The following is a 19,989-nucleotide window of genomic DNA, read 5'->3' as shown; positions in this document are numbered from 1 at the left end:
CCTTTTTATGTCTTTCTTGAATCTTGTACTTGAAGATCAAATTTTTTGTTGAGCTCTGGTCTTTTTATCAGGAAGTCTTGGAAGTCCCCTATTTTGTTGAATATACATTTCCTCCCTTGAAAAATCGTGCTCATTTTTGCAGGGTAGTAATCCAAGCTTCCTTGCCTTATGGAATATCATGTTCCATGCCCTGCGGTCTTTTAATGTAGAAGCTGCAAGGTCTTGTGTAATCTTGACTGTGGTTCCATGATATTTAAATTGTTTCTTTCTGGCTGCTTGCAGCACCTTGTCTTCATCTGGTAATTTTGGAATTTTGCTATTCCTTGGCGTTGTCAATTTGGGATCTCTTTGAGGTGGTAATCGGTGGATTCTCTCAATGATTGTTTTACCTTCTGCTTCCAGGACTTCAGGGCAGTTTTCCTTTATGATTTCCTGAAAGATACTGTCCAGGCTCTTTTTTTCATCATGATTTTCAGGTAGTCCAATGATTTATAAGTTGTCTCTCCTGGATCGATTTTCCAGGTCAGTTGTTTTACCAATGAGGTATTTTACATTTTCATCTGTTTTTTTCATTTTTTTGTTTCTGTTTGACTGATTCTTGCTCTTATAGAGTCATTAGTTTCCATTTGTCCAATTCTAGTTTTTAACAGATTGTTTTCTTCTGTTAGTTTTTGTACTTCCTTCTCCAATTGGCCAATTGTATTTTTAAGGGATTTGTTTCCTTCTGTGTACTTTTTTTCCAATTGGCCAATTGTGTTTTTTAAGGACTCTTCTACCTCTCTCATTAGACTTTTAAAATCCTTCTTGAGCTCTTCTAAGAAGGCTTTTTGGGCTTCAGACCAGTTCATATTCCCTTTTGATGTTGCAGATGTGGGTTTGTTGACAATGTTGTCCTCTTCATAATTTCTATCTTGATCTTCACTCTTCTCATAATATGAGTCTATGGTCGTTTCTTTTTAGTCATGGTGTTTCTTTATTCCCTGGTCTTTAAAGAGATTGAGCTCTCCTGCTGGGGAACAGAGGGCACTGACCCAAGCTTCTTATGTTGAGAGCCTAGGTCTTGGTCATTGGCTTTGTGTGCTGGGGCCTCTTATGTTGGCAATTGGAGGCTGTAGAGTTCTGGCAGCTTACCTTGTGTTGGGCTGGAATCAGCAAGGCTGGAACTTTCAGGCAATTCTAGGTTGCCTGCTCTTCCTTTCCTTTAGCTTTCTTCAGGTTCTTTTAGATGGGTGTTTCAGGGTGTTTATCTGCCTGGGGCCCCTTGCAGTGCTGTTTCCCTCGTTTTTTGCTAATGCACTGGGAGATTCCTTGGCAGTAGAGTGTCGAGGCTCCTGGTGGTTTTCTGAGCTGGTTTCCACCAGTTCCCCCCTCCCTCACTGAGGCAGTCAGAGGTCCAGGTGTTGGTGTTTGCCTGCTTTACCACCTGGGCTTCAGGATCTCTTCATGGTTGACAGGTGGAGGTTGTGACAGCTTACCTGGTGTTGGGCTGGAATCAGCAAGGCCCAGACTTTAGGAAGACTTTAGGTTGCTTTGTTCAACTCCTTTCAGATGAATGCTGCGGAGTGTTTATCCGCCTGGGGCCGTTTGTAGTGCTGCTTCGCTTATTTTTGCTGAGGCACTGGGAGACCTGTTTGGTGGGCTGCTGTACTGCTGTTTCCCCATCTTTCTTGTAGTTCAGCTGTTCCAGGTTTTTTTTTTTTCTGGGGTGACACTTTCTGGGTTTTCAAAGGTTGATAGGGGACAGTGAGAGTGACTGCCTTTTTACTCCGCCACCTTGGTTTCTGGAAGTGGAAGTCCCTAGTCTCCATTTTGAACTTCAGTCCTATATCACCAGTTTCCTAATGGACATTTCTTGCTGGATATCCCAGAGACATCTAAACTCGACTTGCCCAAAATGGAATTCATTATCTTTTCCTTGTATTCTCTCCTCTCCCTGTTCCTTTTAAAAGTACCACCTTTTCCCCAGATTGCTAGGTTTGTACTTTTGTACATGTTTGATATTACTCTGAACTCTTCACTCTCACTCAACCCACATATCTAATCACTTGTTAAATATTGCTGCTTTTACCTTCACAGTATCTCTCAAATCTGACCTCTTCTCTTCACTTACATAGCTACCACCCTATTTTTGGCCTTAACAGTCTCCTAATTCGTTTTGTTGCCTCAAGTCTCTTCTGACTCCAGTCCATACAACACAGTGCTGCCAAAATAATTTTCCTTAAATATGCTAATGTCACTGGGTGACTCACCTCCACAGTAAACTCCAGTTGCTTCTCTTTCCTTTGCATTAAAATATAAACTCTCATGATTAGCTAGCATTTAAAGGCCTACACAACCAGGCCCCGACCTACTTTTCCAGACTCATTTGCCATTGCTCTCTTACTCCCTGATTCAGGCAAACAACACTTTCTCTTCCTCAAAACCAACACTCTCCTGCTCTACACCTCTTCACTGACTGTCCCAATATGCATGAAATGTTTCCTTCCTGTCAGTTTCTCTCTTCCTTGAAGACAGAGGTCTAATGTCATAATTTTTCTGTATGAAGCCTTTCCTGTTTCCCTCTATTGCTACTCCTCCTTTTCCCAAACTGCTTTGTATCTAACTGCTTTGTATATATTTGTATTTTTTTCATTTTGTAATCATAATAATAATTAGCATTCATATAGCAAGGTTTGCAAAGCACTCTACAAAAATTATCTCATTTTGTTCTCACAACCAACCTGGGAAGTAGGAATTATTATTGCCCTCATTTTATAGATGACAAACTTAGGTCAAGAGAGATTCAGATAATTCTGTAATGTCACACAGCTAGTAAGTGTCTGAGGCAGAAAATAAGTCAGGTTTTTCTGCCTCCAGGTCTACCACTCTATGCAGTGTGCCACTTACCTGCCTTTATGTTTATACTATGTATATTTATACATGTACATGTATGTTCCTTTGGAGTAGGGATTTTTTTCTTTGTACTTAAATCTCCAGCCTCTAGCACAGTACTTGGCACAAAAATGGCATTTAAGAAATACTTGTTGGTTGATGATTGATTAAAGGAAAGGCTTAGTGAAGATTGCCTTCTAGTTGAGTCTGGAAGGAAAGTAGAGTTTCCAAAGGGCAGAGATAAGGAAGGTATATGGAACAGCCAATGTGAAGACACAGAGATAGGGAGCAGAGTATTGTGTATGAGGAAGGTTAAGAAGGCCAATTTGACAGAACCTCACTTTAGTCAAAGAAAGGTATTAAGGCTAGAAAGAGAGATTGGAGTCAGTTTGTTGAAAAACTTTAAATGTCAAATATGTATATATTTGATTCTAGAGGTAATAGGGAATCACTGGAATTTATTAATTAGAGGAATCACATGATCAGACTATACTTTATATAGAACTTTGGCAGTGGTGTGGAGGATTGCTTGGAATAGGAAAAGACCTGAGGTAGAGAGACCAATTGGGAGACTATTGTAATTATTCAGGAGATAGGACAGGACATAGAGGACTGATTTAGGGTGCTGGCTTTGTAAGTGAAGAGAAGGTGGTATATGCAAGAGGTGTAGTGAAGATAGAAATGACAAAATCTGACAAATGATTGGATGTATGGATCAGGGAGAGTGAGAAAATCAACAGTTTTGCAAACCAGGGGACTCGAACCTTCTATAGACTTTGGAGGAGTTATGGATTTGGAGGAAATGGGTGGGCACAGGTAATGAACTCTGTTTTTGTCATGTTGAGTTTGAGGTCCCTAAAGGACATCTAGGTGGAATGTCCACCAGATAGTTGGTGATATAAGACTGAGGAGAGACTATGAGTAGATAAAAGTAGGGATCTTAGAACAGTGAATAGAGCAGAAGACCTGTACTCAAGAAGAGGCAGAAGTAGGATGCCTTTTTTCTCCTCTTCTCTTTGGATTCTACCTAGATTACAATCTTCCTTTCTCAACCTCTCTCAAACCTCTTAATTCCAACAAAATACTCCAAATAAATCAATGATTCTAGCCCTGAACTCAGACATCTTAAAGGCTTATCTGGACTATATAAGTGATCAATTTTATTTTGTCATTGATATTATAATAACTAGTGTTGTTTGGAGACTTTGATGGTAAATTGTGAAATCTTCTTGGGAGCCCTTTAAGTATTGGATCTCTGCAATCTGGTCTCTGGGAATGACTGTGAATGATCTTTGTAGTTGTTTTCTATTATTCCTGATGACTGATAGTAAAATAAATTCAGGTATGGACAAGGCATGCTGCCATTAGGTTTACAAAGTTTATTTTTCTAAGTATCATAGGGGAAAGGAGCGCAGTGGTGTGTGAATTTTTTTAATTGAGTGACACCTCAACATGTGCATGAATCACAAATTATAATTAAAAGTAAAGTGACACTTGCTGGGTAAGTCAGCAAACTGTCATTCTGTCATTTTGTAAAATAAGATATTGTGTCATAATGTAGTTTGAGATAATGAACTGTCTTCAGGTACTATGCTTGTAAGATAATTTTTTGAAACTCTCAGAAATGAACTGAGCATTTGAATAAATGTTCAAACCTGTAATCCACTTTATACCCTGAAGCTAGATTATCTTTGTTATGGCATTGGTTTAACTCTGTCACCTCCTCAGGTTTTGAAGGCTCTTCTGTTTCCTACAGGATTTTGACTGAAGTTCCTACCTGTCATTCCAGACCATCCTCAATATCGTCCCAGCCTCTTTCTCAAAACTTATCGCCCATAATGCCCTAATTGGAATTATCTTGAGCCAAAGCAGTTCATTGTTCTCCAAATATGACATGTTCTGCCATGGCACCTTTTCCCATCTAAGTGTCCTCGTGTTAAATAACTTCCTCTTGGTTTATCTAAGTCCTGGACCTAGGCTGGTGAAGGGTGTGGTAAGCATAGGCTTATTTACTCTCATTCTTGCTTCATTCAGTGCTCTGGTCAAGTCCCATTGTGGCATTTCATTTGTCACCTATGCCTTACCTTACGATCTTGGTGGTCTATTACATGTAAGCCCCATCTTTTCTATTTGATTGTAAAATTATTATTATTTTTTTTTGGCTAGGTAATGGGGTTAAGTGACTTGCCTGGGGTAAATGTCAAGTGTCTGAGGCCAGATTTCAACTCGGGTCCTCCTGACTCCAAGGCCAGTGCTCTATCCACTGTGCCACCTAGCTGTCCAGATTGTAAAATTTTTGCAGGTTGGAACTGTTTCAATATAACAAAAATTTATTGAAATGTCTGTTGTGTATGCAATACTATTGTGCTAGACTTTGGAGGAGATAATAAGACTAGCTTATTTACCACATTTTGTATAATTATAACTTTGAGTTAAGATTCAAACAGATATGACTACTTCATAAGATTCATTGTTTGTACCAATAGGGGCCTTGCTGTACTTGATATACTTTTATGTATCCCTGAGGCAGTGTGGTGTAAATGAAGAGTCTTAGCCTTGTCAGTGTGCTGCCTGCCATTAGCTACCTAATCCCTTTGGGCCCTACTTGCCTCTTCTATATAACAGAGGGGCAGAGGAGGGGATTGGTTTTTCATACTTTTCTTTCTAACAGTTATTCTCTTTTTCTTACAATGAAGCTACTCAGCCTTTTATTTTAAAGAGGTACAGGTAGAAAGCTGTGCAATTTAAGTTGTGTTTAAAGTTTATTAAATCTCATTAACATAAATCATAGCAAAACTTAAAAAACACCCATTGTTACATAGTTTTCATTTTCTTCCTGTTGGTATTTTTTTAAAAAAAATGTTGAACGTTGTTTGAAGTAGAATCTAAGAGGAAACCTCAGGCTTCTGGGAAAATTACCTATCCTTAGATGAAGTTAGGTTAATGGCACTAGCTTATTGTTACCTATTTAACATTAAACATTAAGCACAAAATATATGTTGACAATGTGGATCTTAAAATTTAGTCAGAAAGATATTATATGTACATAATTATAATATGTACAGAACATAAATATATAAGTGCGGCATACATTTAGTGCCCTGAGAAGGAAGAATTTTGTCTAACCAGGAGATCAGGGATAGCTACACCAAGACAGTTGTAATTAAAATGAGTATTAAAGAATGTTAGTATGTTGTGATAGTGGAAGGTGGGTACATGGGGACGATGCATCATTAAGATATTACTGGTGTATGGAATACCATAAATAAAAGTTAGAGGGTGGGAAAAGGAATGGTGACCAGGCTAGATTTTCTGGAGTGTGTCTTATATGAAAAGAGATAAGGCAGGCTGGAACTGGATTGTGGAAGTCCTTGAATGCCAGGTTCAAGAGTTTAGACTTTATTTGGTAAGCAGCTTTTTTTTTAAGCAATTGTGTATCATAGTCATATCTGTACACTAAAGAAATTAATTTGGTAGCAGTAGCAGTATGATCCTGTTATTATTATCATCTTTACAGTTAGTGAGGGGGGAGGTAATGGGAGAACAGTTAGGCTGTTGCATTAGTTTTTATGAAGGAATAGGCCCATCACCTAGGCTAGGCTAGTTGCAGTGGGATTAGAAAGGAAAATGTGGATGCCTGAGAGATTTTAAGGGAAAATGTTCAGAAGTTTAATGCCCTGATCTATCATTCTCTTTGTCGCTGCCAGACTTTATGAATAAATTGACTGTGTTCTCTCTGCTTTTACCGGCCGTCTGGTTTTTAGCTCTACCACTCTACTGAAACTATTCTTAAAGGTCACTAATAGCCTTATTACCAATTCTTACGGCATTTTCTTATTCGTCATTCTTTCTGATCTTTCTGTAGCAGTTGGTGCTGTGTTCACTACTCACTCAGTTTTGATGTTTTTCTATTTGCTTTCCTGATGTGTTCAGTTACATTTGTAATCATTCTTTCAAACAATGTGCTTCCTCCCTTTTTTTAACTCAGTGTTACTCTTGGGGTTGTCCCCACTAAGGTATGAGGGTTAAAAGCAGGGCTGGTTGGGCTTGGGAGCACTACCATTCCCAGGGCTTTTGGGCTCTGGGTTATGTGCTATCTGCATTAGGGTTTGAGAAGGGGTAGTGAGTGGTCTGGTCTGTGTGGTCTATCTGGCATGTGATACATTATGTATTGTCTAACAGTCCAAGGTGATCACCCCCCCCCCCATATTACAAGGTGTTAAAAGTTATTTATCTAAGGGGTTTAAAGGCGGAGATGCTAATTGAAAAAAACCAAAGGATTAAATGGAAATCAGCAACCCAGGTAATCCATTCTTGCTAGCCCCTAAATGGCAATTCATCACACTGGTCTTGAGCTTCAGCTTCCTACACCCCAAGGTCTACTAATTGGTTGGTTACAGGGAGTACATTTTCCCAATGCCAAACTGATCTAATTCCTAGATCAGGTAAAGGAGAAGCTAATTTTTGGGAAACCATACTTAAGCAGCAAAGTACAACTCAAGGCATACATAGGTGACTATCATCTCCATAGACAATAGATTTAGTAACAACTGCTGTCCTTTTTACATCAGCCCTACCTGGATGTCTCACTTGCCCCTTAATTAAACTCAGGACATTTAAACCCATACTTCTCTTCTCAAACCTGTTTTTCTTAACTTCCCTGTCTCTGTTAAAGGTATCATTATTCTCTTAAGTGATTTTGGTTGAGTTCCTTTCTGTCCTTTCATATAGGCTGTATCTATCATAGTTTAGACCCTTTTCATCTTTTGACTGTGTACTGTATAGTCTTATAATTGGTCTTATGGCTTCCAACCTCTCCTTTTTCGAGGCCATCCTCTACACAGTTGCTGAAATTGATATTCCCAAAACACAAATCTGACTATGTCTCTCCATTTCTTCTCAAATACCTTTAGTGGCTACCTATTGGCACTATATATTAAAATACAAAATCTTTAGCTTGATGTTTAGGGTTCTCCACAATCAGGCTCCTGTCTTTATATTATGCTTTGTGTTACCATCTCTTCACGCACTTTTTTTCTCTTTTAAAACATTGTGAAGTTAATAAACATGGACATTTCATTATATAAAGAAAAAAAGAATTATATGTGAAAATGTGAACTTCTATGACATCCAGTTAAAAATTTACGTATTAAGTTTGCCATGGTAGTAACAAAACTACCTGCTTGGCTGTGTCCTATTCTGAACATCTTTTTGTTCACTTTTGTGTATTTTTTAAAGGTTTCACTGACACTTTTCTTTGTTTTGTTTTTTTCTTCTCTATTGCGACTTATTTCCTGTCCCCTGAAAATAAAAACTTGCACTCTTAACAAAGAAGTGTAGTTAATAAAACAAATTCACACACTGTTTGAAAATATCATTTTTATTTCTAATTCATTGTAGCTTCGCCAAGAACTCTTCATACAGTCTTCATTTCTGTCAAACTGACCTCTTTCTTGTATACAGCTCTCACCTCTGGGTTCTTAACAGTGGTCTCCCTTGTTTGAAATGTACGGCCCCCTCACGTCTGCTTCTTGGAATTCCTAGCTTCTTCTAGACACAGCTCAGGTGCCTCTTTATAAATGAAGCCTTTTCTGAATTCCTCCCTCCCCCCTTGTTAATGCTTTCTCCTTTTGGAAATTACTTTGTAGAATTTTTGTATATACTTTGTATTTATTTATCTTTGTAGATTTCCTTTCTCCCTTAAGAGAATGTAAGTTCTTTGAGAGCAGGGACCAAGGGTTTTGGTTTTGGTCTTTTCTTGGCATTTTCAGTTTGGGATCTCTTTCAGGAAGTGATTGGTGGATTCTTTAGGGCAATTTTCTTTGATAATTTCCTGAAGGATGTTGTCCAGGCTCTTTTTTTTCATCATGGTTTTCAGGTAGACCAGTCATTTTTAAATTGTCTCTCCTGGCTCTATTTTCCAGGTCAGTTGTTTTATCAATGAGGTATTTTACTTTTCTTCTTTTTTTCATTCTTTTGTTTCTGTTTTACTGATTCTCGTTCTCTCATAGTCATTAGCTTCCACTTGCCCCATTCTAATTTTTAATGAGTTGTTTTCTTCTATTAGATTTTGTACATCCTTTTACATTTGACCAATTCTACTTTTTAATGACTTATTTTCTACAGTTAATTTTTGTCCTTCCTTTTCCAGGCTATTGACTTTCTCTTGCCTATCTGTCATTTCTTTTCCCAATTTTTCTTCTGCCTCTCTTATTTGAGTTTTAAAATCCTTCTTGAGCTCTTTTGAGAAGGCTTTTTGGGCTTGAGACCAGTTTATATTCCCCTTTGAGGTTTTGGATGCAGGTATATTGACAATGTTGTCCTCTTCTGAATTTGTGCCTTGATCTTCCCTTTCCCCATAATAAAAATCCATGGTCATTGTCCGTTTCTGCTTTTTGCTCATGGTGTTTGCCTATTTCTTGATTTTTTCAAAAAAAAAAAGTTGAGCTCTCCTGCTGGAGTGAAGGGAACACTTACCAAGCTTCTTTTCTTGCTCACCTGGGCCTTGTGTAGGGATATTTTGTTGCTGGTGGATGTTTGTCAGTCTGGAACTTTGCTTCTTTGAATTGTGCTGCCCAGAGTGCTGAGGCATCGGGTGATTTGGCTGCTGGAGAATGCTGTCACCCATGGTGATTTTCTGAGCTGATGTCTACTGGTTCCCCTGCCTTTATTGAAGCTCTTAGGGGGTCCTAGTGTTGGCACTTGCCTGCTCTACCACCCTGGATCTCAGAATCTCCTCCTGGTATACTGAGGATGGGGCTTGCCACTGGTTTGCTGGGATGCCTCCCATCTGTACTGCTCCTCTTCTCCCAGAGGGAGAGGGGCCTTTCCCCTTAATCTCCCATGCTTCCTGGGATACAAGACTGCTGTGCCCTGTCTTTCTGCTGGCTTGGGGATTTTCCTGGGGCTATATTTTCTGGGTTTTCAGAGGGCAGTAAGGGAGGGTGAGAGTGACTTTCTTTTTTTTTTCTTTTTGGCTAGACAGTGGGGTTAAGTGACCTGCCCAGGATCACACAGCTAGTAAGGCCAGATTTGAAGTCAGGTTCTCCTGAATCTAAGGCTGGTGTTCTATCCATTGTGCCACCTCCCTACTCCTGTGACTTACTTCTTACTCTACCGTCTTGGCTCCTGGAAGTGGAACTCTAGCTGGCTAACCAGCATTTAAGTTTACTAATAAATTTTATGTAATAAAACCAGAGTAATTATCATGAACATATAAAGCATAGATTATTTTGCTAAATGTTAGATTGGTTATTGTAATGCTTGTCTAAAATCCAGAAGGGTCTGTTTAAGGTAAACTTAATGTGCAGTCCTGGGAAGTGAGGGAGAGAGAGCAAAGCCCAGCTACCACTTGACTCACTTCAGTCACTTAGATTCAGATCTGCAGGCAAATCCAGCAGGGAGGTGCAGAGTTCTCTTGGGCCACCAGAAGGAGAGGGAAGAAAAGTGGAAACAGAGTCACTAGGCTTCTACTCCCTTATTAGCTAGCAAATGAGAAAGGGATAGAAGCCAAAGGGACAAGATCCCAAAGTCCCGGAGCCCTACCCTACTACTACAGATCATACCATGCACATGTAGCCATATGTTTGCTTTCAGCTCCACCTCCTTAGGAATAATGCTGGAAATTTTTGGGTTATATAATGTTTATCTATATTTGAAAGTGCTGCAAGCAAGGGAATCTGACCCTAATTTAGTAAATAGAGCCAGACAGTTTCTCCTGTTAAGCATGGCATTAGAAGGGAGAATTGAGCTGTGGATACTTGGCGTGCAAAGGGACATCTTGTAGGTCCAGTTGGTGGGTTGATGATCCCTATCATCATTTCTACCACATTACCAAAAATGGAAGGAACTAAAGACACCACGTTGTAACATAGACTTCTTTTGATTTCTACTGCCAATTTGCCTAGTACAGGCCCTTACTACTTCTTTTCTAGGCTATTGTAATAATTTAACTGGTTGCCTAGGGAACAAATCCAAATTCCTTTAGTTTGATATTCAAGGCTTTCTACTATTTGGCATTAACCTATCTTTTCAGCTTTATTTCAAATTACTCTAGGCACTAGGAGTTATAGTACTTGCCTGTTCTCTAAATATGACCTTTAATTTCTCTTCTCTTTGTCTACCCTTATTCTATGCCTGCTTCATAGAATGGTTTCTCCTTGTTGAGTTGTATTTGAATTATAATTCTGTCAATGAGCATAATATCTGTACTTTTCAGCTTTGTCCTTTGAAAATTTATTATGTATGCCATTTATACCTTTATTCAAGTTTTTGATAAAAATGGTAAATAAAAGGTCAGTGATACTGTGTTCCAGCAGTCCTCTACAGACTTCACTCCAGGTAATACTGAGCACTGAGCACTTAATCATTTTTCTTAATACTTTTTTTTCCTGGTTATTCAGCCAGTTAAAATGTCACCTAAATCTACTCTTATCTAGCCCACAGGTGTCAAATTTAGCAACCTGCGGAAAGTCCAGAGTTCACTCCAGCCAGATTGAAATGTAATTAGGAAATGTTTAACAAAATAAGTAAAAATATAATATAACAATAGATAATGTTAATTTGTAGCTTTCTAAGTCAATAAGCTACCAGCAAGGATACTTTTCTATTTGAGTTTGACACTACTCACTGATGTATCTCAAGTGTCTATCTCCTCCGTTGAAAAGACTCAAAGAGAGTCAGACATTATTTGGCTTTCTGAAACCTTCCTTAGCTATATTATATCAAAGTCATTTCCTTTTATCTAGTAATTATATCAGAAAAGAAAGTACAAGATTAGTTTGTTATGAATTAATATTGTCTCTTAATGATCACATGGTCCCTTCTTAAATTTGCAGACTTCTGTCAAAATCACCTCTATAATTTTACCAGGAATTTCATTAATTTAATAAAGGAGAAGGTGGAAAACATTCATCTCTCTCTAGTCTATTGGTGTTTCTCCTGTTTAATACAGTTCCACAGATAATCATTGTCAGTTATTCAGTAATCATATTTTTAAGGTTTTTATTTTTTTTTCAGTTCCCTGAGATTTTTCTGAATACATGATTTGAACTTTTTGAGCTTAGCTAGGTGTATTTTTTACTTTTACTATTACTTTAGGTTCTAATCCTTGGTTAATCATTTTTATTCTATCCTTCCCAGTTTGATCATTTCCATAGGTGGAGAAAACAAAAACCAATGATAAAAACATATTACCCACCCCAAGAGAGAACTGATTGAAGTATAATTTTCTGGCCTCGTTTTTTTGGGGAGGTGAGGAGGAGTCAGTGATATGATTAATATGGAAATATTTTTTTGGGGGGTAATATGGGTAATTTGGAAACATTTTACATGATTTCACAGGTATTGATTGATGTATTGCTTGCTTTCTCAGTAGATGAGGGAGTGGCAGGAGGGAGAGAATTTGGAACTCAAAACTAAAAAAAGAATGTTAAAAATAAAGATTATTTCTTTGCTTCTATCTCTAGAATTAAGGGGGATTTAGTATTTTTTTTTAACTGCTTGAATTTTAAAGGAAAGTTGAAAGTTAGGCTGGAGAGCAGAGAAATGTTTGGGAAGTTATTTTCATTCCACAATTTAAAATTATTTTAAGTTAGATGAGGTAAAGGGATAGGCAAAAAGACAACTTTAGTGGTTTGAGAACATATTATGAACTTCTTTCAGCTAGTTTCAATAGGATTTACTTAAGATTTTCTATAGAGGTAAAGAACTAGTTTATTGGTTTGAAACAGTTTACCTTTTCTCTTTCTTTTGCTTTCAAGAGGCTAACAGTGCTTTGAGGGAGAGGGCCAAGAAATGGTACTGTCAGTTTTTTGCTATTTGAATAAAAGAATGGGTTTGACTATTTAGGCTTTAAAAAAATCTATATTCTCCTTTTTCTTGAATTACTTATTTTTCTTTTGCCTTGTATTTTGCAGGAAACCAATTTATTCTTTTTCTAAACTGGTCTTATGATACTTTCTTTGAATTGCCTTGGCAAAGAGTTTCTTTGAGTCTAGAAATGAAATTAAAAAGTATCTACTATCAACAGTAGTAATAAATTAACCAGAAGTGTTATAGATGTAAACATTATTTCATATATGCTTTTTGTATAGGATAGTTTTAGTTAATTAAGCCAGCAAAGTACTTTATTTTGCATGTTTGAATTATCTAAAGTTTCATAGTTTGTCCTTTTTTTTTTTTTAAAGTGAAGAGTAACATTGAGATTCTAACTTAAGCATGTAACTGCATCCTTTATCTTGTGGTTTCATTTTAAAAAACTAATAATTGAGGGAATATATGGTGTTTAGGTGTCCAGTTCCTGGATTTTTGTTGAAAATTCAATATGTTAGCAAAGTAGAAGTTTGAAATTTCATAGAAGTTTGAAATTCTCTTTTTGTGAGAATATAAAAATACTTTAATATATTTCATTAAAAATTTATCAAAGATTTAATCCCATTAAAGTATAATACTCTTTTTCCCCCTCAAAATACTTTAGCATCTAAAAGCAGGAAAAAATATCATTGTAAATCACTAAATGATCTCTTTTGTATTTACAGCATTTAAATATTAGGACACTGACTGATGATGTGGTAGGTTGTTCTTGATTTCTCCTGTGTTCTAGAGCTTGATTAACAATTCTGCTGCATTGCTCTAACTCCAGTATTAAAAAAAAATGCATGTGCAAGCATAGTAATATTTTAAAAATAGCCAATAAGTTATTGAATTTTTTACATTATTGCATTTTGAAGTGTTTACATTATTGCTTTCAGTTGGCAAAAGGAAATTCTTAACATGCATGAAAATGTTTTTAACCTACAATTATTGGTCAATTTTAATTTGATCAAATTGGCATGCTTTTGTTTTTAATAGCATGGCTTAAAAGTTAAGTCCAAAAATAGCAGTTGTATCAACTCTTAGGAACATGTAGTTGCTAATTTAAAACAAAATAAATTTTATGTTCTAAGTCTTCACTTTCAAAATATGCTTTTCTAATGGTAAGACCAGATATGTTTTATTATAATTATTTGCTTATCTAAAATATATTGGGAGAACCTTTTGTAGTTAAGGAAGTCAATGAGTGTTAATATATTTGACATGGAATAACTTTCAGTTAATTATGTGGAGTAGCCCTAAAACTGAACATTGATACCTTTTTATTCAATCATCAGTTATTGAACACCATCCTGTATAAGGTACTATGTATATTGTTAGTACCAGGGGCATTAAGAAGATAGATGATCATGACCCATGCCCTCAAAGACATATTAAATAAGAAAATATATGTCAAGTACTACATAAAATGTCAGTTATTTAAATGATGAAAAGTCATATTGTGACCTAGAAATAGTTAGCAATTTGTTTTTGTTTGATCAATTTCTAAAATTTTAGGGTAACATTTTTGGACATTATCAGTTACCTTTCACAATTATGGTTCAGCATTTGTAATGAGATTTGCAATGTTATAGTGCCTTAATCCAGTTCTTAGAAGATGAACTCTTATATTCAAGGACATAATTATCTGCTGAATTTTCCTGTAGTATCTAAGTGACTAGAATTCAGTTATTTAAGAATATTTTGATCTCAGTGTTTCCTTGACATCTTATTAAATTTAATATAGTTTTTTAATTTGGTTAATTCATGCCCTCCAATAAGTCGTCTAAAAGCTCATGTGGATAAGATCAGGGATTTAGAAAATTTTCAGGTTCCGTTATATAAGCTTACATTAAATTTGAGAAACATTTCATTGTAGGTAGTTAGGCTATTGTTTTATACACTGATTCTTTTATGTGGAACTTGTGAAGTTTATCTGATGTTACTAAAGTTATAGCTCTATGCCTAGAATCATTAAAGAATGGTCTTTCAGTCCATTCTTATACTTTGGGCAGGAACAGGGCAGATCAGTATAGAATGGGCAAGGCTGGGACTGTGTCCAGGCTGGAAAGACCCTGCAAGCAAGAAGTCAACAGGCAGGAAGGGTGGATTGGGTAGCACTAGAGATCTAGATCATTATGAAGTGATCAAGCAGAGAAAAATGATGTTGAGTCTGAGAAGTCAGATTTATTTAACAAGGGTACAACTAGCTAGAAATACAGATGAAAGAAAATTCAGAATGATTCAGAGACAGCTAGTTGTTCTCTTTATAGTCATTGCTGTATCATATGTACAAACATACACGCACTTGTGGTTCGTAGGATTGAATTTTGTAGCTGAGTGGGGTGTGTGTGTGTGTGTGTGTGTGTGTGTGTGAGAGAGAGAGAGAGAGAGAGAGAGAGAGAGAGAGAGAGAGAGAGAGAGAGAGAGAGAGAGAGAGAGAGAAAGAACCGAAGCCAGAGTTGGTTTCTACTTCTTAAGCCAGGAGTAAATGACTAGGAATTCTTTTAATGGATATGGGATTGATTGTCATAGAGAACTAACCAAGTATTACTTTTTGTTGTTTATTCAGTATGGACCAATATGTTATTTTCCTATTACTCTTTGCTGTAAGATAGCAATCACATTCTTTGCATATAAAAATGCTTAATAATATGAATAACCTTTTTTCAGAATGACTTGAGAGAAGGAACACAAAAAGGTTTTCTGCTGCAGCCATAAATTTGAATAATAGTTTGCTAGAAACATTAAAAAGGAATATCATGGGAAGCATTAATATTAAATCTCATCTCTTTAAGTTGCTTTGTTAGAGGTCTGCAAAGTACTTCACATTTCAAGGTTATCTCCTGAGTTACTCTATCAAAAAGTATTTGCTCAGAAGACTCATTTTGAATGCGCTATTGGATTACTTTTGTAGGTGCCTCAAAGGAGAGAATTAAATTCAGCAAACATTTATTGACTGCTGTGTGAAAAAATCTTGGTGATACAAAGTTTAGTTAAGAGCAAACTTTGCTCTCAGAGTGCTTATAGTCTGACCAGAATTTAGGATACACAGGTAAAAACGCAATAAAATAAGTGTATTGGAGTGCTACAGAAGAAAGTAGAATATGTAGCCTCAGGGATGGAAAGTCAGGGAAGTCTTCCTAGAGGAGGTTACCTTTGGGTTAGATTTTAAAGAATGTGGAAGGATTCAGTTATCAGAGAAGGGATAGATTGGCTTGTCGAGCATAGGCAGAAATATTAGGAAAGCTTGGAGATAGCAAATTATAGCAGTAGTTAGTCAATAGTCAAGACTGAAGTGAGTTCTATGGCACTTTCAAAACAACTTTGACAAAATGAAATAACAGCAACAAAAAAGAGGGGAAAGGAATGAAACATTCTTAGGGAAAATTACATACCAAAGAATTACATAATCAAAGAAGAAGCCCCAATAAAAATAAAATAAATTAACATTTATTTGGCACCTTCTATATTTAAGGCATTAGTAGCAAAGAACAAGACTGCAATAATAGCAGCTACATTTCTAGATGTAATCTAGATCAGATGTGAGAACCTCCATTCAGAGTTAGAGAGTCAGAGTCAATAAACATTTACTAAGTGCTTACTATGTGCCAGGCTAAGGGCAGGGGAAATAAAGAAAGGCATAAGAGAGTCTCTGCTCTCAAAGATCTGACAATCTAATAAGTGAAGACAACACGTTAAAAAAAGCTGAAAAGGGAGAGGAGTATCTAGCCCAGAAGCATGATGTAGTCCTGCCCCTGAGATAAAGATAATCTGAAAAGTGAGTTATGGAATTGAATTAATCTTAGAGAATGATGACTTTTTGAAGATCATCAAATTCAGGAGTTCAGCCTGGTGGGAAACTGGGTTGAATTTCCTGAGATCCCTCCTCAAATAGAAGGTTTGGGAGGAGCTTCTAGATGTCCAGCCCATCCTCTTCAACTAGGGGTAGGAGGGAACCCCAAAGGCAAGGGATGATGAGGTGTGAGTTTCATAGTTCATCCTCCAGAAAAGTGAGTTTCTAGAGATCTTGAAATCCTGGGGATTGGCTAGATAGGATTAGTGTGGTTTAGAATTAAAATGAGATGGAAAAGAAGATTTCATGTCTTTAAGATTGGAGATAAGATCAGTAAAGGAAGAATTCAAGAACATTAGCATTGTGTTGGACAGCGACTCTAAATCAATTAAACTCAGAGACTTCTCAAGGTGGAAGCAAAGATTACTTTTTATTACAATCTCGGGAGAAGGGGCATCTGCTCCCCTGGTACACTTCCAGGAAAAGAGAGGCGAGGCACAGAAAGCAAAACGAGATTATATACCCTAACCGCAAAAAACCTCCACCCACCACTATCCCTTACTCCCATTGGCTGGGGAGTCGGGCTTATATTCAAAGACAAAGAACAAGGACACAGGGTGTAGCCAATCCAAACACACATGTCCTTATTTAGTAAACCTAATGCTGACTTAGCAGTGGTGTGGTTTAGGGCCGTGGAGGGGGTTTAGGGCCGGGAGTTAGGTAATTCCTAGGAAACCGAATTTTACTGCAATTTCCCCCCCCAACCCCCTTCCCCCTTATCCCAGAGACAAGAAAAGGTGGGAAGCTAAGGGCAAGCAGTTCAGGTTGGGGGCAGGACTTATTTTTTCTGTTTTGTGCTTAAAAACAGCGACTGAGAGGGGTCTGATTGTTGAAAGCAACAATCAAATATTAACAAGAACTATTGATCCCCTGAGGAGTCTTCACTTTTGAGAGATCATCTCACACAGCATGAGAATATGTAGACAAGGTGGTGGAAAATTACATTGAAGTAGTAGATTTTCTCAGGCCTAGGGTGGTTCATGCAGAAAGAAAAAAATGCAAAGGTGGAGGACTAGATGGCAAATTTAAAAATTGTTCAAGTGGAATAATAAACACATGATCAGTGGAGTAAGCAATTCTTGGCATAGTTCCCAAATCTTGGCATCTAGAATCATTAGATAATGTTTTGGATATATAGTAATTAAAATTGTGGCAGGAGGAGAGAATAGCAAATAATTCCACACAGGGTAAAGCCTTTTGAAATAACAATGGAAAGTTGAATGAAGAATCTATTTCCCCATGCCTTTACCTATAGAACTCACTCTACTTTATTGTGTGCCTCTCTTTTAACTTTAGGCTCTGGTAGCATTTTATCCCTTCCCTTCATGGCTACAACTCACTTTCATCTCTGTCACTGTAAGTGAAAGGAATTGACCTTGTCAATTCTTTTGATTGTCAGAGAGTAAACAAACAGCTGGGAAGGATGAGAGCTATGAGTTTAGAACTTAACTTTTGTGCTGAGATGCTTTGTGGCCCAGTGGATAGAGGGCCTGGAATTAGGAAGACTCATCTTCCTGAGTTCAAATCTGGGACCCTGGGCAAGTCACTTAATCTCCTCCCCTCCACCGCATTCCCCGAATTTGCCTAAGTTTCCTGTTCTGTAAAATGAGTTGGAGAAGGAAATGGCAATCTACTCCAATGCCTTTGCCAAGAAAATCTCAAATGCGGTCATGAAGAGTTTTACATCATTGAAACACCTGAGCAACAACAACCAGGTTAGGTATAAACCTAGCATCAACTCTCTGTTCCCGTCCTCTAATAGAGTTTCTATGCAGTACTGAGCCAAACAAATAACTCATCCCTCAATACAAAGGAAGGCTTTGAAATCATCCATCCCTGTTGGTCTGAAAAGGAGAAAAACCACTATTAGTATGTCTGAGAGAAGGACCAAGAAGTATGGAAGCCTGATACAGAGTCATCCTGATGTCTTGAAAGTAATACTATATCAGGAGTCAGAGCACCTGTGTTCAGTTTCCAACTTTACTTGTTAATTGTGCCGCCTTGGACAAATCACTTGACTTCTTTGTGTCTCAATTTGCTCATACATTAAATGATGGGTTGGATTAGATGGCCTCCATAGTCCTTTCCAGTTTGAAATCTAGGATCTTATGATTATAGGATATTATTTTATCAGAAGGGAAGAGGTAGATGACCAGAAGCCTGACAGAGGAAGGTTGAGAATAAATCAAGCACCAAGAAAACAAGAAAAAATGAGTAGGTAAAATAGAAGAGGTTTTAACACAATGAAGAAATATTTTGTAATGCTGAAAGTGACTAAAAGCCCCCATAGAGAAAGGAATTTTACAGGCTTTTCAGAAATAACAGTAATAAACTCTAGAATGACTGACTCCAAGATAAATGAGAAAGCTAAAACAAATATGGAAGGATGGAAATTAGAAATCAGAGGTCTCAAAGAAGAAATATATAAGACAAATGAAACAATGGGCTGTTTAGAACATATGATCAAAAATCTCTCCTAAAGAATAGGGATTACAAAATAAGAGCATATCTGGAATCCAAAACAGAGATCAGAGAAATTGACAAAACAGACAGTGCCATTAGAAGAATGCATGAGTTCTTACAAATGAAAACAACTTACCACTGTGGATAGACTACATAGAGGTAATTTGAAGATCATTGGTCTTCTAAGAAAACACAATGAATTGAAAAGCCCAAGTCTCATGTTACAAGAAATAGAAGAAAATTGTCCCAAAGTATTGAAAATAGAGCACAAAATAATAATACATGTGAGAGATGATCTCTCAGAAGTGAAGCCTCCTCAGGGAGTCAATGGTTCTTGATTGTTGCTTTCAAAACCCTCTCCTGTGCAGACCCTGTTTTTAAGTACTTAGCACAAAGAATAGCCTTGCCCCCAGCCTGAACTGCTTGCCCTTGAAAAGCTTCTGGCCTTTTCTTGTCTCTGGGCAAGCTTCTGTCTCCATGAATAGATTATACCCCCTGAAAGCCCAGCCAATGGGATAAGGGGAAGGGGATTAGGGAGGGGGAGCTCGAGTTAGGGTATAAATAAGCCTTTACTTCTTTAAGGAACTCCTACTTTCCTGGCCCGCAATGGCAACTAAGAGGGTACCCTTTTTCATGAGAAAGCAATAAACTCCTTTCTACTTTCAAGGAATCTAAGTCTTTGTTTTTATTTTTGAGTAAGTGGTCTTGTGTCCCACACATACATAATGCAGCATATTATGATATAGTCCATAGTTATAAGAAAAACTCCAAGCTTAAATCTCCAAAGAATGTGATTTTTTTAAGCTTAATTATTAGACAATTACTATTACTACTAACAGTTGTAGCTCACATTTATATAGTACTTTAAGATTTTCAAGGCACTTTATATATACAATCTCAATGTAGGTGCTTTTATTAGTCACTTCTTACAGATGGAGAGAGAGCTT

General features: G+C 37.2%; 1 protein-coding gene across 1 annotated transcript in view; it reads left to right on the top strand.

The window, feature by feature from the left end:
• Window positions 1-19,989, top strand: part of DIAPH3 (diaphanous related formin 3) — a 447,621-nt gene that overhangs the window by 34,603 nt on the left and 393,029 nt on the right. Inside the window, exon 2 of the mRNA XM_021006402.2 lies at window positions 13,410-13,442. Coding sequence (XP_020862061.1) covers window positions 13,410-13,442 — 33 coding nt within the window. The remainder of the gene's footprint in view (window positions 1-13,409; window positions 13,443-19,989) is intronic.

Source organism: Phascolarctos cinereus, unplaced genomic scaffold (assembly GCF_003287225.1).
Source record: "Phascolarctos cinereus isolate Bilbo 61053 unplaced genomic scaffold, phaCin_HiC Scaffold_7;HRSCAF=346, whole genome shotgun sequence".
Classification (NCBI taxonomy): domain Eukaryota; kingdom Metazoa; phylum Chordata; class Mammalia; order Diprotodontia; family Phascolarctidae; genus Phascolarctos; species Phascolarctos cinereus.
This window is presented reverse-complemented; position numbering and strand designations above follow the sequence as displayed.